We start from the raw sequence: 20,594 nt of genomic DNA on the forward strand, positions 1-20,594 counted from the left end.
TTGCACTCACTTATTCTGGGGATAACTTCCAGAGGCAGGGGCCTTGGGTCTCTGAGAGTCATCCTGCCAGGAGCCCTTGGGAAAGGCTGAACCTGGTGACCAGGCTGCCCCGGGTTTGATGGGGCTGCAGGCACAGGAGGAGGTGTGATCAGAGATGGGCTTAGGCTCTGTGTCATTGTCAGAGTCGCCCCAGGACCCCTTGGTCTGTCTTTGGTCTGGAGTTGGGCTTTGAAACTTGTGTGTGGAACCCATGAGTGTATGGGGTGGGTTGCAGCCTCAGGTCCTACTAGGGGTGAGGATTGTAGAAGTCAAGGGGATGGGGCTGGCCCGGGGTGGCCGGGAGCCCTGGAGTCTGTAGGTGACTGTTGCCCCTCTGGAGCCCCCTGAGGGAGACGGCGAATACCAGACTTTTCCATCTGGAGAGGTGATGGTTCCTGGGCCTGGGAGGAGGCCAGCATTGCTGGGGTGAGGGACCCCTCCTCAGGGCAGGGACCAGGGTCAATTTCCCAGACCAGAGTGGAGTGGCTATCTGGCACTCACCCATTAGCCGGTAGGGAGAACTCCCTTCCCTGTGACAGTCGCTCTCTCCCCGCAGGATGGCCGAGCCTCGATTTAACAACCCCTACTTCTGGCCCCCTCCTCCCACCATGCCTAGCCAGGTAAGACTCTCCGAGCATTGCTTGTTTCCCCCACGCCCCTGGCTTGGACTCGGGGTTGTGGGTGAGTGGGCTGGGGGTCCGTGAAGGAGCCTGGTGCCCCGCCCCGGCCCTCTCCATCCTTGTGTCTCTCTGGCAGCTGGACAACCTGGTTCTGATTAACAAGATCAAGGAGCAGCTGATGGCGGAGAAGATCCGGCCGCCTCACCTGCCGCCCACGTCGGCCTCCTCTCAGCAGCCGCTGCTGGTGCCGCCGGCGCCGGCCGAAAGCAGCCAGGCCGTCATGTCGCTGCCCAAACTGCAGCAGGTGCCAGGGCTGCACCCGCAGGCCGTGCCGCAGCCCGATGTGGCGCTACACGCACGACCAGCCACCAGCACGGTCACAGGTAGGCGGGGAGGGGCGGGCCCGGGGCGGGGTCAGGAGCGGTCCGGGGGCGTGGCAAGAAGAGCGGGCTAGGGCGGAGTTAGGAGCGGTCCGGGGGCGTGGTCAGGAGGGCGGGGCGGAGCCATAAGGACGGAACAGGAGGCGGAGTTAGGAGCGGTCCGGGGGCGTGGTCAGGAGGGCGGGGCGGAGCCATAAGGACGGAACAGGGGGCGGAGTCAGGAGCGGTCAGAGGGCGTGGTCAGGAGGGCGGCACTAAGGCGGGGTCGGGGGCGGGGCGGTGGGCGGGGTCAGGAGCTGTCTAGGGGCGGGACCAGGAGGTTGGATTGGGGCGAGTCAGGAGGACTGGGGGGCACCGGCGGGCGGGCCCGGGGCGGGGTCAGGAGGGCGGGACTGGGGCAGGACCTGCGAGAGCCAAGGGCCCCCCCCTGTACAGGGAGGATCCCGTGATCGCGACGGGAGTGGGCGTCTGACGTCTTCCTTGTCTGGGTCTGGCCGGGTGGGTGCGGTGGTTGGGGGAGTCCTGCGGGGGTCTGCCCCTGCTGGTTGGGAGGGACCGGAGCGTGCAGAAAGCGGGAGCAGCGCCGCGTGTGCGGGGAGCGGCTCAGGGTGAGAGGATGAGAGTCCCTCGGTCGCTGGCTCCTGCGGGACACCTGTGTGTGGCCCCCCCACCCCCCCACCCCACCCACCCCCGGCGTCCACTCGCAGGCAGGATCGGAGGGTCTGTGGCCATCCCGGCCGGCGGGACCAGTGGGTTCTGCAGTGGTTCCCAGCCAGGCGGAGCTTCCGGTCAGGCTGAGACAGAGGAGGCAGGGGCCTGGGAGCTTGTGTGCCCTGGCTTCTGAGGCCTGAGGAGGCTGATGGATGGGGAAGGATCCTGTGGACCACATTTCCGACCAGGCACAGAGCACTGGGAAGCCCTGGGAGGTTCTTCAGGTGGGATGGGAAATGCTCCGATTTGGGTCTTGCTGCCAGGTGGAGAGTGGCACCTGGGGGCGAGCCCCATGGAGCAGTAGGTTGGGGAGGGCACGCTGGCACTGGCAAGACAGAAGAGTGGAGAGAGTCAGGAGGCTGGGTGGGCAGGGCGTGGGGTAAGGGGTGGCACGGGGGAGATCTCCACGTGTTGGCAGAGAGTTGGAGTCAGAGGAGGTGCAGGGTGGGACATGAGCTCAGTCCTGGGTAGGTTGAAACGAAGTGTAACGTCCTGGGCTGGGGCTCTGTGCCCTCTGTGGAGTCTGGCAGACAGGCTTTCTCTGGAAGCTTCTGTACCTGGCTGGGCCTTTGTTCACCAGCCCAGCCTCCAGCCTGGTGTCTCTGCCTCTCCCCCTACCAGAGAGCCAGGAATTACAGGGCCCAGAGAGCCTCCCCCAGGCCCTAGCCACACTGCACATTCCCTCATTATGATTTTATTAAATTTATTTTTTCATTATAAAAGTAATATTTTAAAAAGCAATATAAGCATATTATGGGAAATTTGGAAAGAAAGAGAAACTGAGAAAAATTGCGTGTAATCCCTAGCTCCTAACCCAGCAGCTGAGTGAGCCTTTTGGCCCATTTCCTTCCCTTTCTATATTTTTTGTTTGCTTTTTAATATGTTTGTGTATTTTGCTGAGCTTGTGGTAGTACTGTATCTATGACTTAAACTTGCTTTTCATACTTGCTATTTGGTCATAAACTTATTTAGAGCATTTTTTTTTATTACAAAGGTGGTACATAGTCATTATAGTCATTTAGCAACGGCACACAAGCCAAAAGGAAGAAAAACTATCCTAGTCCTACCGTTCTTTACATTTCTGTATTTTTTTTCTATATTTTATTCATTTAGTTTTGTATAAAAGCCATACCCAGGTGGTGCTCAGGACTTACTCCTGGCTCTGCACTCAGGGATCACTCCCGGCAGTGCTCAGGGGACCATATGTATTGTCAGGGATTGAGCCCCAGTTGGCTGCGTGCAAGACAAGCACCTTACCCACTGTACTCTCTCCCGACCCTGTATACATATTTATTTATTTTATCTTAATCACAGATTAAAAATTCAAATACTATAGAAGCAGATAGACAAGGTATGAAAAAATCTCCTTTTGCCAACAAACAGTTTCTCTTCCTCAGTAAAGGGAACCACAGGTTTGTTTGGGATGTCGCTTCTCAGATCCTGCCAGCGTCCACACACATACTGCCCACAGGTGCCTAAGTGGGTAAATGGCATGAAGAGATGGATTCATACTGCTTTTTGGCCAGCACTGTGTTTTGCCATTCTCCTGATACCACTGCATCACATTTGATTGTGGCACATCTCTTCCCATAATCCTCTGAGGACAGCCAGTCGTGTCATTTTCTCTGGCCTGGAGCTTTGTATGGAAGGTCATGTACACACATCATTGGTGCAACATGTCTTTAAGGGCAGTTTCTAGAAGCGGATTGACCCGATGGAAAGCTGGGTGCATTTAAAAGTGTAATGGGTCTTGCCAGCCAGCCTTCCACTAGGCTGATGAATGTATACACGGCAAGCTGTGTGGCTCTGCACATTGTCGATCTCAGGGCAGAGTTTCAGCTTCTCTTTTTAGGAAAAAACCAGAATTCAGCCACATGAGAGAGATACCATTTTTTATCTTTTGGCTAAACTAACCTAAAGTTGAAAATATTTCCGGTCCTCCCTCCACCCTTTCTCTTTGGGGCAGGGGACACCCAGGCATAGGTTTCTTCCACCTCTATGCTTGGGGGTCATTCCTGGTGGTGGTTGGGGGACCACTGGGTGGTGTTGGCTGGTAATCGCACCCTGGCCTCCTCCATGTAAAGCAGGAACTCATCCTGTGGGTCTCGCTCTGCCTGTTTTCAGAAGAGTTAACTTTTATTACAGATGTAAAAGGAAAAAGTTCACTTTCAAAGAATCAGAAAGTATAAGTAAGCCCCATAAAAACTAATTTTAGTTACTCCAATTCTACCATCAACGTAACGTTTTGATACATCTCTCTTTTTTTTAAGCAAACATGAACGTTTCAATGGACAGTTCATACTCAGGAAGTCGATGACAATATTATGTGTGTTACATGTGCCAGTTGCATCTGCTAGTGGAACGCACTCAGCAGGGAACTTCTTTGCTGCCTCAGTTCTTTTTTTGGGGGGTTTGAGTGGCTTCCACAGTGGCTCTGAGAGCCAACTCAGCGTAGCCCTGAGATAGCTAGACCATCTTAGGCCATCTTACTGTTCTCCAGCCCTCGTGCAGTGACCGCTCCTGGGGTAGGGAGGGTGCGGAAAGAGGAGCCAGTGGGTCCGAGTTCTGGGAGATTGGGGCCGAGCTGGGCCCCTCCGTGGCTGCCCTTCACCCTGCTCCCACCCGTTTCTTCGCAGGTCTGGGGTTGTCCTCCCGGACCCCTGCAGTGAGCACGTCCGAGTCGAGCACAGGCACGGGCACCAGCACCCCGTCTACACCCACCACCACCAGCCAGAGCCGCCTCATCGCCTCGTCCCCCACCCTCATCTCAGGGATCACCAGCCCCCCCCTCCTGGACTCCATCAAGACAATCCAGGGCCATGGCCTGCTTGGCCCTCCCAAGTCCGAGCGCGGCCGCAAGAAGATCAAGGCGGAAAACCCCGGGGGCCCGCCTGTCCTCGTCGTCCCCTACCCCATCCTGGCCTCGGGTGAAACTGCCAAGGAGGGCAAGACATACAGGTGAGGGTCTCGGCCAAAGGGGAGCCAGGTGGTGCTGACTCGCTGCTCTGGGTACCGGAGCTGGAGAGAGGGGCTTGGGGAGTGAGGGAGGGTGGGGACCCCCGCCCCATCCCCCATCAGAGTTGGGGTGCTGAGGGCCATCCCCTTCCCAGCCTGGAGTGGCAGGAGCCTGCTCTTTTCAGGTCATGTTCTCAGCCCTCAACATTCAAGCCATCCGGAGAACTCCCCCCACACGCCAGCCCCAGGGCTGCCCCCTCTGGACACACCCATTGAATTTGCTGAGGGCGGGGAAGGGGGTGTGTTGGGAGTCAGTTCCAGGCCTTTCTTGAAAGCCATCCTATTCCCCCACACAGGACTGAGTAGAGGGTGGGTGTGGGCTCCCCTCTCCCGAGTCCTGGCTGTGCCCTGGGCAGACCCTCCCCAGGGGAGAGGCATGGTGGCTCCTGCACTCAGGTGGAGGAGGGGCTTTCTTTCCCTCCCCCTTGCAGGGGTGGACGTCCAAGCAGGAGCCTTCCCCTGACTTTCCCAGGGGTGCCGTGCCTCTGCCATCTCCCAGGACAGGGTCCATGGGGTTGGTGTCCCCCCGAGCTATGCCGGCAAGAGGGGTGTTCCTGGCTGTGATCTGCCTCTCGCCCGCAGGTGTAAGGTCTGCCCGCTGACCTTCTTCACCAAGTCCGAGATGCAGATCCACTCCAAGTCGCACACAGAGGCCAAGCCCCACAAGTGCCCGCACTGCTCCAAGTCCTTTGCCAACGCCTCCTACCTGGCCCAGCACCTGCGCATCCACCTGGGCGTCAAGCCCTACCACTGCTCCTACTGTGATAAGTCCTTCCGACAGCTCTCCCACCTCCAGCAGCACACCAGGTGAGTGCCCCCACGCCCGCCCGGGCCCCGCACGGGTGAGCACCTCAGCTCGGGTCCTGTGGCCCGCAGAGTCCAGACCAGATGCCTCTCCCGGGGCAGCCAGGGCCTTTTCTGATCTGACCTGTGTGTCTCTCCTGTCCGCTGCTCTCACTTCTGTCCACTCTTCCTCTGGGCAGGTCTCCTTCCTCTGCCTAGTCCTTCACCCTGTTTCTCAGCCCTTCTGTCACAGCTTCTCGCCTGGCTTCCTCCGGGAAGCCCTCCTTGGCCCCTAAGCATGTTCTCTGGCCACCCCGAGAGTCACTGTCACAGCCCCTGAGGCCTTCCTGAGCTTCCCCGGCCATCCTCTGGGCCCGACTTCCCCCTGTATGGGGAGCTCTCGAAGGCTGCACTGGTCTCCACTCCCACCTCCCTCCCACTCCCCGTGTGTGGCACATAATAGCACTTAGGCACTGGCTTTATGTTTGTAGAATAAATAGAAATAGTTTCTAGCAGCTCGATGAGTCATCCATGCAGCAGATATGGGCAGAGTCCCTGCTGGGGAGCAGATGGGGCGCGGTTGGCATGGCAGACGCCAGTGCCTGCCCGCACAGGGCCAACAGTCTAGCCGCGGGCGTGAAGCAGAGGTATGCTACAAAACTTTACTCCAGGGAAAACCAAGGTTTTGCGGGGACTACAGGCATCCAAAGGGCCAGTTCACCAAATGGAAAGACACAGGCATTGAAGAAGGGTGCCACGATTGTATCTCTTTAGAGGGAAGAAATGGGACCGTTTTCTCTGCAGACAGTTATCTGATCTCGAGGCTTTGCTGTGCGAAGGCCTCTTGCAGCATTGTCGGCGTCAGGGACAAAATTGTTTTGCTGTGATGTTTGTAACTTACAGAAAGCACTTAAGTTCTGTCTCTCTGGGGACTCGCACCAGACAGAGGGGCCCAGCCCTCTTTCTCTCTCAGGTCTTGTGCTCGTTTTTCTCCGTCACCCCCCTGCCCTCCAGTACACAGTGTCTGTTCTGTCAGATTCCCTGCCGCAGGCCTGGGTAGCAGGTTGGCTGGTGGGAATACAGCAGTCTTGCCTTTGCCTGGCCGCTGAAGGCCCAGGCCTGACTCCAGAAGCCTGACTCAGTGATTTCCCGACTTTGTCTCACCTTTGATTTTCTTAAGTTTGGTCAGTTTTATATGCGGACATGGATAACTTGGTGTTGATTCACGTGCAGAGTCCTTTTAAGCTGTGTGATTATTAGAACTAGAGCATATGAGGGCCACGGAAAGATCCTACAGCGGGTAGGGTGTTTGCCTTGCATGTGGCAGACCTGAGCTCGATCCCCGGCATCCCATACGGTCCCCCAAGCCTGCCAGGAGTGATCTCTGAGTGCATAGCCAGGAGTAAGCCCTGAACATCACCAGGTTTGGTTCCAAAACAAAAAACAAACACTCCACCCCTACCCCCAAACAACAACAAAACTGGAATACAAGATGCTAAGACTTGAGACTTAACTTTGTTAGGAAACTTTTTAAAGTCCCTGGGTCATTGTTTTTAATGTGTATGTTAGCACATTATCTACAATCAGGAACGGAGACACATCTCCATTGCTGCTGCCCCTTCTCATGTCAGTGTTGCCAGGTAGCTGGACCAGCTGGGGTACCTATGTCCATCCTGGAGGTGGCTGTGCGCCCATAAGCCACTGAGCAGGCCAAGGAAGGCCTCACCCTCAGATCAGTATTGTCCTTGCATCTTACCATCAGACTCACCATGCCTCATTAGGCAAAATGCGTCTTTAGATGTGATATTTCTGGCATGGTCGTAGTTACAAATTTGATTTGCCCATTTGTATCCTGTTAGGAATGAGGACAGATTCTTTGTGAACCTATTTTTAGCCTTCGTGGTGATGAAAAGACAGGGTCCAAGTGAAAGCCCCACAGTGTTTTGGTTTGTGGTGTGTGTGTGTGTTTATTTCTGGGCCCACCAGCAGTGCTCAGGGCTTACTCCTGGCTCTGTGCTCATGCTCAGAGCTTACTCCTGGCTCTGTGCTTAGGGGTCACTCCTGGTGGGGTTCGAGGAACCATATGGGCGTGCCGGGGATCAGACCTGGGTCAGCCTCATGCAGGCAAGCATATATCTCTCTGGTCACCTAGAAGGTATTTTAGCAATTATTCTGAGTAGCCAAGACCAATTCCATGTACTCTCTTTTTTCAATGAAACTAGTATTTTTAAAATTCACTGGAGTATGTCTGTTTGGCTTGCATAATAATCTTCCCCCAGATTTTGAGGGGTTATTAGGAGCCAAGCACCATTTAAGGGATATTTTATTTCAGTGTGTCAAATATAGCCTCCTAAATTGAGGACTAGAGATAAAGGAAAAATAGGTTTCCCCCCACATGCTTTTTAGTGTTTCTGGGCCACACCCAGCAGTGCTCAAGGACCATGCGATGCTGGAGGTTTAACCCAGGCTCCCACATGCAAAAGCTCCAGCCCTTTGAGCTCTCTTTCCAGCCCCTCATCGGCCTCTTAGAAGATAGAATGTTAACCCAGATGGATCCCTTATCCAGTCACATCCCTTATCCCTTCACAGATCACAGTCCTCCCATTGTTCATCGATTTGCTTGAGCGGGCCCAGTAACATCTCCATCATGAGACTTGTTGTTACTGTTTTTGGCATATCGAATTCGTCATGGGTAGCTTGCCAGGCTCTGCTGTGCGAGCGAGATATTCTCGGTAGCTTGGTTTAATGATAATATAAAATTAAACCATTCCTGTTTTGGAAATTTTTTTTTTTTTTTTTTGCTTTTTGGGTCATACCTGGCGATGCACAGGGGTTACTCCTGGCTCTGCAGTCGGGAATTACTCCTGGCGGTGCTTGGGGGGACCATATGAGATGCTGGGAATTGAACCTGGGTTGGTCGCATGCAAGGCAAATGCCCTACCCACTGTGCTATCGCTCCAGCCCCCAGTTTTGGAAATCTTGGGTTAAGCAGCTTTGCAAAGTTCCCTGATTCTGTTTTTTTTCTTTTTTCAATTTTATTTTCATAAAGTTTTTCCCAATAATGGATTACATTCAATATTCCAGCACCAATCCCAGCACTAATATACCTTCCCACCACCATTACTTCGAATTTTCCCACCACCACTCAACCCTGCCCAACGAGCAGATACTGATAATCTATTTTGTATTCCTTCTTACATAGCATGAGATGTTGCACGGCTGTGAAAGCAGCTGCGCGCTCCTGGAATTCTAAAATTTTAAATAATTAGGGTCCGGAGCTGGAGCAGTACCACAGCGGGTAGGGAGTTTGCCTTGCACGTGGCCGACCCAGGTTTGATTCCCAGCATCCCATATGGTCCCCTGGGCACTGCCAGGGATAATTCCTGAGCGCAGAGCCAGGAGTAGCCCCTGTGCATCGCTGGATGTGACCCAAAAAGCAAAAATAAATAAATAAATAAAATCTTTTTAAAAAATAATAATAATTAGGGTCCGGAGCTGCGTGCAAGGCAAACGCCCTACCGCTGTGCTATTGCTCCAGCCCTGGCAAGCCACCCGTGATGTATTCGATATGCCAAACACAGTAACAACAAAATCTCCAATGGAGACGTTACTGGGCCCGCTCGAGCAAATCGATGAACAACGGGAGGGCCTTTACTTACTTACTTACTTACTTAGGGTCCGGAGCGATAGCACAGCGGGTAGGACGTTTGCCTTGCATGCGGCCAACCTAGCCAACCCGAGTTCGATTCCTCCACCCCTCTCAGAGAGCCTGGCAAGCTCAGAGAGTATCTTGCCACACGGCAAAGCCTGGGAAGCTACCCGTGACATATTTGATATGCCAAACACAGTAACAACAAGTCTCATGATGGAGACGTTACCGGGCCCACTCAAGCAAATTGATGAACGGGAGGACAGTGCTACAGGGTCCGGAAGAATCTCTGCAGTGAGCAGCTTGGTTCCGAGATTCATTTGAGAGTCTCTGGATCATGGCCATTAATGTGCTTAAATGGCGCCGAGGGGCAGTTCATGAAGATGCCTGGCTTCTTGATTCAGAACTTTTTGTCTGGATTGTATTTTGGACCACACCTGGCAGTGCTCAGGGGCTCATCCCACTTTGGTGGGGTGGGGGGTGACTCCCAGAGTGCTCAGGGACTCCGTGATGCCAGGGACTGGAGGGTCTGCGCTGTCTCCCTTTCATCCGTCTCCCCGGCCGTGGCTGAGGGCACCGTTGGCCGTGGCCGTGGTGATGGCTCTCTCCAAAGCCAGTTCCCTCTCTGTCCTTCTCCAGGGTGTAAGAAACCAAGAGCTTGTGGCTCGAGAGTTGTGGGCTCTCGATGTGTGTCCAGAAGACTTGGGTCCTGCCCTGCAGCTGGAAGCAGAGGCCTCCGGGCAGGTGTGAGGGAACTCGGCCCTCCTGGTAACGTAGGTAGCTCTGAACTCACACACGGTTCATTCTACCTACATCAGGTTGTGGTGCGGTGCATGTTCTGTTTTCTGGATCGGGAGTACATTCTGGGCCCACCTGTCTTCTGATTTCTTTCACAAGTGTGAGTCACGATTGTCACTAATCAGAACAGCTCAACTAGGGAAAAAAAAAAAACATCTTGAAGGTGTTTCTTTGTGGGTTATTATTGTGCTACTCTCTGAACATGAAATAAGTTATCGGTTTTTTTTCCCTCTATGTTAAAAATACACACATAGATATTTATAATATATATAATTATATGTGGCGTAATTATATATGATATCACTATATATTTATATACGTTGTATATAATTACGTATATAAAATTAACTCTGGGAGATGAGCTTCCCTTTCGATTTGCCAGCTTTCTTTGTTTTTCGTTTCTGTTTTGCACCAGTGGTGCTTAGGGGCTACTCCTGGCTCTCTGCTCGGGTTACTTTTGCCAACTTTCTTTCTTTCTGTTTTTTGGTTTTGTTTTTTGCTTCTGGATCACACTGGCCATGCTCAGAGTTTACTCCTAGCTCTGTGCTCAGGGAACCTTTTGGCCGAGCCCCATGTTCTGAGTGTCAGGGCCATCAGGCAGACGGTTGCCCAGCAACCTGCTGTCCCAGCCAGCATGAAGAGAGGAAAGAATGACCAGCCCTGTGGGCAGGCAGCAGACAGGGTGGAAAAGGCACAAGGCAGGGCAGTGTGCCGGCGAGTCTGAATTCCTGGGCACAACTGGCTCAGGTAGAGATGGCTCTGGGCACAGCTAGCAGAGTGGTCAGAATCCAGACCTGGACGGGATGGTCCCCCTGGTCAGTGAGAAGGGCCACAGCAGGTGGGGAAAGCCCTGGGAAGTGGGCCCTTCTATGGCAGCCCAGCAGCTGCCTTCAGAGCATGTGTGTGTGTGTGTGTGTGTGTGTGTGTGTGTGTGGTGGGCAGGGGACACAGGCTCATGGAATATGCAGGACTGACCTTGTCTGGGGAAAGGGTTGGGAAGGCAAGGCTCTGGGGGTGGGTAGGGCCAGGGCTCTATGGGGTGGGTACAGACTCTGCAGGGTGGGTATAGGCTCTGTGGGGTGGGGGTGGGTAGGGCCGGGCTCTGTGGGCTACAGGAAAGCACAAGTATTTGCTGTACATATGTGCTTGTATGTGTAGACGTGTTTGTGTGTGAATGCATGTGCGTGCTTGTGTATCTTTGTGTGCTTCCACATAGATGACAGATAACACAGTATGCTGCATGCGTCCTTGTGTATTGCTTTGTGTGCTTGTGTTTGTACACTGCTTAGACTGCATGTGCTTGTGTGTACTTGTGTGTGTGTGTGCTTATGTGTGCAGTGCTTGTGTGTGTGCTTATGCATGCTTGTGTTTGTGCTTGTGGGTGTGCTTGTGTGTACTTATGTGGCTTATGTGTGAGTGCTTGTGTGTAGTTACGTGTACTTGTGTGTGCATGTGCACATGGTCTTCAGGTAGGAAGAATAAGGTAGGGGATGGCACTGATTTCCATGCCAGCAGATGTGTCCTTAGTGGGGAGAGGCCCTTTAGTGGGGAGAGCCCCACGCTGGGACGGAAGGCTTGCCCTTGCCTCGTCCTCATGAAACTCAGTGATTGAGGCCCTTTGGGACTGGGTGTCTGTGGGAACAGGCAGCCGGTGCCTTGTGGACCCTCCTGGCTCCCTAAGGCCAGTCCCATGCCCATGGTAGAGGCAGATGGACCCAGAGTCACCCATTCTGCGACCTAGGGGTCAGACCTGATCCAGAGGGACACTGTGGGTGAGGGCGGAGCCTGAGGGTGATCTGTCCCCACCTTCCCGGCTGTGTAGGGGACAGTGGGAGCCACGGCTCAGCCTTGCTGGGAACTGCAGCCCTGGGGGTGCTTTGGAGGCTTGGCAGTTGGGCCGGGCTTTGGCCTCTGTGGTGGACATGGGGGAGGCGATGGCTGCTGGGCAGGGTCAAGGCCAGGTCTGAGGCCCCGGATGCCGCTGTGGAAGTCCAGGGAGGCAGGAGGCCAAGGGCAGTTGCTGGCCCCCAGGACCTGGCTGGCTTCTAGGGAGGACCCCCTGGGTCAGCCCATCAGCAAGCTTGTGCCAGAGGTGTGGGTGCTGGGGCCGCATTGAGGAGTTGCAGGTCTGTGTCCACCGTTGGGATAGCTGTTCTCCCTCCTGTGTGGCACATCTGTGCTCTGTGCTCTAGTGGCGGGCAACACTGGGGAAGGAGGCCCTGACACTGCCCATGCTGAACCAGGCCCCTGGCGGGGGGTCAGGGAAGCGCCTCCACTCAGGACGTACGTTCTGAGAACGGGGGGTGGGGGTGGGGGGGGGGCTCCTCGCCGTCACAAGCTGCCTGGGCTGTCAGTGACCTGTGGGGAAAGTGGGCCTGTCCAGGAGAGCAGGACTGGCGCCGGGGTCAGAGAGGTGACTCTGGGGGTGGCTAGGGCCAGTAGATGGGCCCTGCACTCCATGGGTTCACTCACTAAATGCACAGGGCTCTTCAGGCTGGGCCGGACAGCACCACTGGGCCAGGTGTCCATGCAGCTGGGGACTAGACCCTGTCCTGAGTGTGGGACCCCCCCCCCCCATCTAGTAGAAGAGAACATGGTACCTTCTGTGGAGGCTGCAGGCGGGTCAGTGTCGGGGGGTGGGCGGCAGCCCTCAGTGGGAAGCCCCCCCCCACCCCTCAGGTGCTTTTCTTTGCCTCAGTGGCAGTGGCCCACCCCCCACCCTGTGCTGGAAGGCGGGATTGGAGGCAGGGCTGAGCTCGTGCTGCAGTTCCATGAACTCTCACCTTTGTGTGTCCTTGTGTGCCGTTTGCTGCGGTGATGCAGAGGATGCAAAGGAATTGAGGCTCTGGGTTCCATCCCAGTGTTGCATGCACACCTCCCCCCACCCCCCACAAGATAACGAGAAACTCTGCCCACTATGGCACCCTGCCCCTGCACTGCCACCCCCAGCCCCATCCCCATTGTGTCCCAGGCCCACAGTGGCCTAGACGGGCCCTGCCTTGTTCTGTCCTCCTCACTGCGCTTTCCAGTTCTGTTCACTTTTGCTTCCACGCAGCAGTGGTTTGGGCCTATTTTGTTTGCGGGCAGATTCCAGTCACCCCGCCTGGTGCCTGGTTTACTAAAATGTCAGCGAAACTGGGTGACTTTGGGCCAGTGCAGGCTGAGCCCCTCACGCACATCATCTTCTGCTGAAGTCTACACCCGTTTTTCAGGCGAGGAAACTGAGGCCTCATGATTTGCCTGCGGTCACCCTTGATCTGTAATTGGAGGAGCCAGGACGGGGGCTTGGGAAGGGGGAACAGAGGGCCCTTGGGAAGGACAGACAGGGAAGGGGCTGCTGCATCCCCTCGGGAGCCCTGCACAGACCTGAGCCTGCCGTGCAGAGACCCAGAGCAGGGACGGGCAGATGCGCCCTGAGGGAGGGCAGTGAGGGCAGGATTCCCAGCCAGCCTGGGAGCCCATGCTCACTCCAGTGGGCAGTCTGCAGGGCGTCTGTGTCAGATGGCCGGCATGCATCCCAGCCGGCCGTGATGTGCTCAGCGCTCCGGCCAGGCCTCTGTGAGCTGGCGGGGAGACTGGGACAGCAATGGTGGCACTGGGGAAGGAAGACTCATCCTGGTTGGGGGGGCACAGGCGTGGTGCAGGCACACCTCACTGGGCTGTCCCTTGCAGAATCCACACAGGCGACAGACCATACAAGTGCCCACATCCTGGCTGCGAAAAGGCGTTCACTCAGCTCTCCAACCTCCAGGTGAGTGCCAGGTAGCGCCCCGTCCAGCCCAGCCCAGGGCACAGGGGGATGGGGGAGTGGCTGGGGGAGCCTGGCCTGCCCCCTGATGCCCTTTCGATGCCCCCCCCCCCCACTCCCAGTCTCACCAGCGCCAGCACAACAAGGACAAGCCCTACAAGTGTCCCAACTGCTACCGCGCCTACTCGGACTCGGCCTCGCTGCAGATCCACCTCTCGGCGCACGCCATCAAGCACGCCAAGGCCTACTGCTGCAGCATGTGCGGGCGGGCCTACACCTCGGTGAGTGTGTGCCGCAGGCAGCGCCGGGCACCCACCCAGCAAGACCCAGAGGGTTCCAGAGGCGTGCCTTCCTCCTGGCCCTGGGACACAGGGCTCCGTGGTTGCTGGTCCAGGAGGGAGAAGGACCTTCCCCCACTCGGGCAGCTGCCTCTCCCATGCCGGCCACCAGGTGGTGCAGTGACTCAGCCCAGAGCCACCCTCATCCCTGGGGCGAGGCTTGAGTGTGGGAAGGGACCGCCTCCATCCCGGGGTGGGGGCCTCCCTAAGTAAGGTCCTTTCAGCACTCAGAGAGAAGTCCCACACACCCTTGGGTGTGAGCTTCTGTGTCTGGGGAGGAGGGCGGGGGTCACACCGGCAGTGCTCAGGGGTGATTCCTGGCTGTGCTCCGGGGACCATAGGGGATGGAGGGGATCCAACCCAGGCCAGTTGTGCGCAAGGCAAGTGCCCCGCCCTGTACCGTCGCTCTGGCCCCCCTTCTGACAGGTCGGTCAGGTCTTCTTGGTGAAGTGTCCCCATGTGTCCCCATAGAGATCACTGGGCCTCAGTTTCCTCATCTGCAGAATATGGATGGGGTGATGATGCTGCCCAGCAGAGGCGCCTGTAGGGGCCCAGGTACTATTCATCGGATGCTCACACCTGCCCTCAGGACCTACCAGGTGGGCACGCTCTTGGCCCGGCGGAGGTGGGGGCCTGGAGGCTGAGCATCAAGCTACCATGCTAAGAAAGACCGCATGACAGATTGTGGCCGGGGCTTGCTCCTGTGGTCCTCGTGGATGCTAGGTTGGACCTGTGTGCTGGAGGGTTGCCCAAGGGGAGTCGGAGGGCCAGCAGCATCCTTGGCCTCTGCCAACTCTCGAATCCTCCACACCCCAAGTTGGGACCATCAGAAGAGTTGTGGGGGCTGCCGAGGACCAGTGGAAAGATGGAGCAGCGGGGACGGAGGGACAGGGCAGAGGCCCAGGTGGACCATCTCAGGGAAGGGACATTGCAGGGCACTGTTGCTGAACGTGGGCAGGGGAGGAGGACCCTGGGGAGTGGCTGCCCTGTCCCTGGCGCCCCAGGGAGGAGCGGCTGCTGTTCCAGCGGGGAAAGGGTGAGTCACAGCAGGGAGGGGCAAGGTGGGGCTTGTGGGAGGCCACTCCGGATGGAGGAGGTGCTTTGATTGTGGATGGGGGTGGTGTTGTCCCCGTTGGGGACTAGCCATGGCCATGGAGAAGCCCTGAGCTCTTCCTTCAGCAGAGTGTGAGGGACTGACAGGGCTAAGCTGCAGGGACGAGGGGTCGTGGGGAGCTGCAGGGAGCTGGCAGCCTCTTGGGGTCCTCTTGACATGACGGTCTTCACACGGATTCTCAGGTGTGTGTGTGTGTGAGTTTGGGGCACTGGAGGTGGGTGAGGGCTCCCCGGCTGGAGGAACTGAATTGGATCTAACTGGACTCTATAGAACACAAATAATCAACTCTCTCCTGATTTAAAAAAAAAAATTACATTTACATTATTGAACTGGTAGCAGGTAGGGCGTTTGCCTTGCATGCGGCCGACCCAGGTTCAATCCCTCCATCCCTCTCAGAGAGCCCAGCAAGCAACTGAGAGTATCCCACCCACACAGCAGAGCCTGGAAAGCTCCTCGTGGTGTATTCGATATGCCAAATACAGTAACAAAAAGTCTCACAATGGAGACGTTGCTGGTGCCCGCTCGAGCAAATCAATGAACAACTGGAGGACAGTGCTACAGTGCTGCATGGATGGGTTGGAAAGACAGCACGTCCTTACTTGTAGCCAACCCTCGTGTGTTGATTTTTTCGTTTTTAAATTTTTTTTATTTTATGAGTTAGTTCACAATATTTGATTACATTTAATATTCAACAGCAATCCCACCACCATGACACCTTCCCACCACCATATTTTGGATGTTTCCATCCTGAACCCCAATCCCTGTCCCAAAGCAGAACCGAAATAATATATTTTGTATTGTTTGTTATGAAAAACTGCTGAAAATGCTACAAAAAAAGTATCCTTAGAGGAAAGAATGTGAAGATTGTTCTATTTCAACAAGGGCATTAAGACCTTCTATAAGAGATCACTAACATGTTGTTAAAGGTTGAGCCTTGTGTGCTTTTGTATACACACACACACATACATACACACACACACATATATATATTTACCTCAAAGATTGGGTAACCCTAGTTTAAATCTCCAGCACCACATATGGTCCCCTAAGCCCCGCCAGGACTGATTCCCGATCACAGAACCAGGAGTCAGCCCTGAGCACCGCTGATTGCGGCCCCAAAACCCAAACCAAAACAAATTATAAAAAATTTCATCCCACCAAAACCCCAAAACCAAGTATGCCAGGGTATAGCGCAGTCCTGTCAGGACCCAGACCAGAGCTGACTCACCTGTGTCCTTATTTTGGCTGGGTTGGTGGGGTGTGCCAGAGCAGAGAGGGACCCAGGGGCCCAAATATTTGTGTGAAGTAAAACCAGTGAGATATGGTTTCATCTGAAAATTTTGTCTTTGTCCTTTGAACATAAGAACTCCTACACCTACCTTACTTTTATAAAACCTATCAGTCACCAGGAGTTCTGATTCTCTTCATTACCCCATAGAGATTTTTTTTCTTATTTTTTTATTTATTTTATTTATTTATTTTTTGGCTTTTTGGGCCACACCTGGTGATGCTCAGGGCTGACTCCTGGCTCTGCACTCAGGAATTACTCCCGGCAGTGCCCAGGGGACCATATGGGATGAAGGGGATAGAACCAGGTTGGCTGCGTGCAAGGCAAACGCCTTACCTGCTGTACTATGGCTCCAGCCCCTGCATTCATATTGTCATGTTTGTGAGTGTTTTATTTGATTACAAGGTTTTGGTTTTGTTTTTGTTTGGGTTTTTGGGTCACGCCCAGTGGTGCTCGGGGGCTCTTCCTGGCTCTGTGCTCATCAGTGACCCCTGGCGGTGCCAGGTACTTAACTTTGGCCATCATTTATTTGCTTGTTCGTTTGGGGACCACACCTGGCGATGCTCAGGGTTACTCCTGGTGGTGCTTGGATCCCTGAGCACTCTGAGCACTGAGCTGGGAGAATACTTGCCAGGTGTGGCCCTTAAAGCAAACCAAACGTAAAGGAGAGTATCAGCTTGGGCGTTGCTGGCCTCCTCCCTCCGGCCCCTGTGTTGGAGGGCGTCCTCTGCGGGCGTCTGCGCAAGCTGAGGTGGAAGGCCACGGAGTGAAGATGCGGCCCCAAATCTTCCCCGTGCCTCCGTGGGGCTCTCGTGGGCCCGTAAGTGGCCTCGGCTCTCCAGACTACCTATTTGTGGCGGCCCCTCAGACTCAGCAGAGCCTCTGGGAAGACCCACCCAGATCAGCTTCTCCCCAAGGGAGCGCTCGCGTGCATGCGTGCGTGTGTGTAGGGGGAGTGGGAGGCCAGGGACACCCCCCAGTCTTCCCCAGAGCAACCCCAGAAGGCTCATTCTTCCCATCCCGCATGCCTGGGAGACTGAGCCAGCTCACACCTGCAGGCCTGCAGCCTCTCCCTTCCTGGGAGCAGCTGCGTGTGGCATGAGGCCACCCCCTCCGGCGGCTGGAGGCCTGGCCCGCACGTGGTTCCTGGCAGCCGGTCTAACCTCGACAGTCCCCGGAGGCCTGCTGCCTGCCAGCTGTGGGCCCAGCCCCGGGGCGAGAGCCAGTCCCTTCCCTGGTCCCGGCAGCTGAGGGACAAGGAACGCTGGCCGCCGCTGCTTTGCAGCCCCAGAGCTGAGGCGGCCAACCGCTCGCTGGCCCGCTGACCCTGGTGCCCTCCAGTGGGCACTGCGGGAACCGCAGCCGCTTCTGGGTCCCTTGTCCCTTGCAGAGAATGAAATAACGTTCCGCCTCTCACCCCTGCCCACAGGAGACCTACCTGATGAAGCACATGTCCAAACACACAGTAGTGGAGCACCTGGTGAGCCATCACTCACCCCAGAGGACGGAGTCCCCCGGTATCCCGGTGCGAATTTCCCTCATCTGAGCCCACCCCAGGCACCACCCCACCCTGCCCACCGGCAGACGCAGACCCAGGCAGCACCAAGCCCCACCTCCCTCCAGGGGCCGTCCAGGGACAGCCGAGCTCTCTCATGACCTTCCTGACCTTCCAGAAAGCCTAGGCCGTGGGCACCGGCCAGTCCAGCTGTGGCTTCGGGGCGGCTAGGCCACCTGCAAGATTCTGGACAGTTTTGGTGGCATCCAAAGACATCTCCGAGCACTTTGAACCTCTCTGTTGGGTTTTCTTTTTGTTCCCCGCCCTTCACTTGCTTCACTGTTTTTTTTTTAAGTTTTTGTTTTGGAAATAACAAAAAAAAAAAAGATATTTATTGGCCAAGAAGTTGGTGCTGCTAAGACAGAGAAATGGAAAGAATTGGACAGATGGACACAGAACCAGAGGGCAGCGGGGACCTTCTCTTGCCACGGCCTCAGGTCTCCAGGGAAGGCTCAGGCCTGGCCTGGGTCTCTGGACTGCAGATGGACGAAGAGGCCCCACGGGAGGGGCCGGGAGCAGCTGGTGTGAGGCACTCGCCCGGGTGCCCTGCTGGAACCTCTGGCGTCCTGCCCTGGGCACCACTGAACAGAGGATGTGTCCGCAGCCAGGGCTGTCCAGGCCTCAGGCAGCCAAAGGAGAGAGGGCCGGGAGGTGGGCAGGACCAAAGGGTGCAGCGTGGGGCTGGGCTAGTGTAGGCCCAGGGAAACGGGTGGCAGTGGGCTGGGTCAGACCTGGTCCCTGAGCCCTGAACACCACCCCTGTCTACCTCGGTGCTGGCCAGGGTCCCGGTCGGCTGCCTCTCCCCCACCCCAGGCCACGGGCAGGGAGGGGGGGAGGGAGTAGACCTGGGCCTAAGACCCCCTGCCCAGGACCTCCTCCAGATGGGGCAATGCCCAAGGAGGGGCTATCTGTCTTCCCTACGTGGAGTGGCGTGTCCAGCCCAGCCCTAGGTCCCCCGGCAGGAAAGGGACTCTTGGGAGGAGGGTCCCAGGAGCAGACCCTGCCCTCCGCCCCCACAGACACACACACACACACCCCAATCTGAAAGCCATGCGTGTCCATGTATATAGGAACCATGTACAGAGCCCAGAGAAGCCCCCCAGCCCTCGGGAAAGAAAAAAAGAAAACTAGACAGAAGCTCATCTATATATTCTGTATCTGGAGTTCCGTTTTGAATATTAACTGTGTTATTTTTATACACTTTTTAAGCCTTAACTCGCCATTGATTTACCAGTTTAACGTTTCCTGGGGTTTCTTTTCCCGTGGGGTCTCTGCCCCCGCCCCACCCCTTTGTTTGACTTGCGTCGTCTGATACTCAGTATTGTAGCTTTTCGTCCGCATGTTAACTACCCTGTAAATACGCTGTTATACATACTGTTAACACCCCCTTTGCTTTTTTCTATGGGACCTCCAAGCCACCGTATTTAGAACTAGTTACCTTATTAAAAAAGAGAAAACAGTCTGTGGGTTCCTCCTCAGTCTTCGTGGCGGGGGCGGGGGCGGGGCGGCCCTCGATGCGGCAGGATAGCGCCTCATTCCCATTCAGAAGTGGGCGGGGGGCAACGTGAAAATCAAATGGTGGGGGGTCCATGAGACAGGACCAGAGAAACAAAGGTGTTCCCTGCCCTCTGCTCTCTGTATTTCTCTGTGTGAAGAACGAACTGTACCTGCGCCGGGTGGGCTGTGCCGGTGAGCCTCCTATGGGCAGGGCTGGGCGCTCGCCACACTCCCTGCACCCAGCCCCAGCCAGCCCTGGCCAGCTGCTGAGCTGGGTGAACCTCACAGCCGCTGCCGCCGGGCAGTGGGCAGCAAACCAAGATTTTTTTGGGGGTGGGGGTGGAGCAAGGATTCAGTCACAATCAGGTGGCAGGGACATCAGTTCCACCCAGGTTTGTCCAGCTCCTCGGCCTTTTCACTGAGAGGAGGGGGGCCCTGCCATGGTCACCTGTGCAGAAGGACGGCCCCTCGGCTCCCCTAGCCCCTCTGGAGCTTCATCATGAGTGCCCTGGTTGGTGGAAACTTCAGCGAGGACCCAGAAGTCCCCTTCACATACATTCCCCACTCTGACATCAGCGATTTGCCCAAGAGCAACATGCAGGAGTTGAGTCCCCAGCTTGGTAGAGGAGAGAAGGTCAAGGGCCAGTGTCTTTTTTTTTTTTTTCCTTTTTGGGTCACACCTGGCGATGCTCAGGGGTTACTCCTGGTTCATGCACTCAGGAATCACTCCTGGCAGTGCTCGGGGGACCATATGGGATGCTGAGAATCGAACCCAGGTCAGCCACGTACAAGGCAAACGCCCTACCCACTGTGCTATCGCTCCAGCCCCAAGGGCCAGTGTCTTAGAGACTGGCCGCCCTCGGGGCTGCGGGGCAGTAGCTCTGATGAGTGAAGCTTTTGTATTGGCTGATGGCACCCATAGTGTGGGGGCCGCGACAGGACATCCAGCCTCCATGTAGTCTCTGTTCAACCTCAACCTTGCCCGCGGGCACCAGCAGCTCCAATGCCACTGCCCCCGGGTTGCCAGCCATCACCCTGTCCCTTCGTCCCTCCCAGACA

At 55.9% G+C, this 20,594-nt stretch overlaps 1 protein-coding gene across 3 annotated transcripts in view; it reads left to right on the forward strand.

Moving 5' to 3' along the window:
* The window catches only part of ZNF362 (zinc finger protein 362), a 36,644-nt gene extending 17,144 nt beyond the window's left edge, over positions 1-19,500 (forward strand). For 2 of the 3 annotated variants that reach the window (XM_056123157.1, XM_056123158.1), the window contains 7 exons: positions 596-659; positions 796-1,042; positions 4,387-4,708; positions 5,348-5,572; positions 13,668-13,746; positions 13,866-14,024; positions 17,913-19,500. In XM_056123157.1, coding sequence (XP_055979132.1) covers positions 596-659; positions 796-1,042; positions 4,387-4,708; positions 5,348-5,572; positions 13,668-13,746; positions 13,866-14,024; positions 17,913-18,029 — 1,213 coding nt within the window. In that variant the 3' untranslated portion in view covers positions 18,030-19,500. Of the gene's footprint in view, positions 1-592; positions 660-795; positions 1,043-4,386; positions 4,709-5,347; positions 5,573-13,667; positions 13,747-13,865; positions 14,025-17,912 lie in introns of all 3 variants that reach the window. The other variant, XM_056123159.1, reaches the window with a different exon arrangement.
* Positions 19,501-20,594: the final 1,094 nt, after the last annotated feature.

Source organism: Sorex fumeus, unplaced genomic scaffold (assembly GCF_029834395.1).
Source record: "Sorex fumeus unplaced genomic scaffold, SorFum_2.1 ptg000047l, whole genome shotgun sequence".
NCBI classification, from domain to species: domain Eukaryota; kingdom Metazoa; phylum Chordata; class Mammalia; order Eulipotyphla; family Soricidae; genus Sorex; species Sorex fumeus.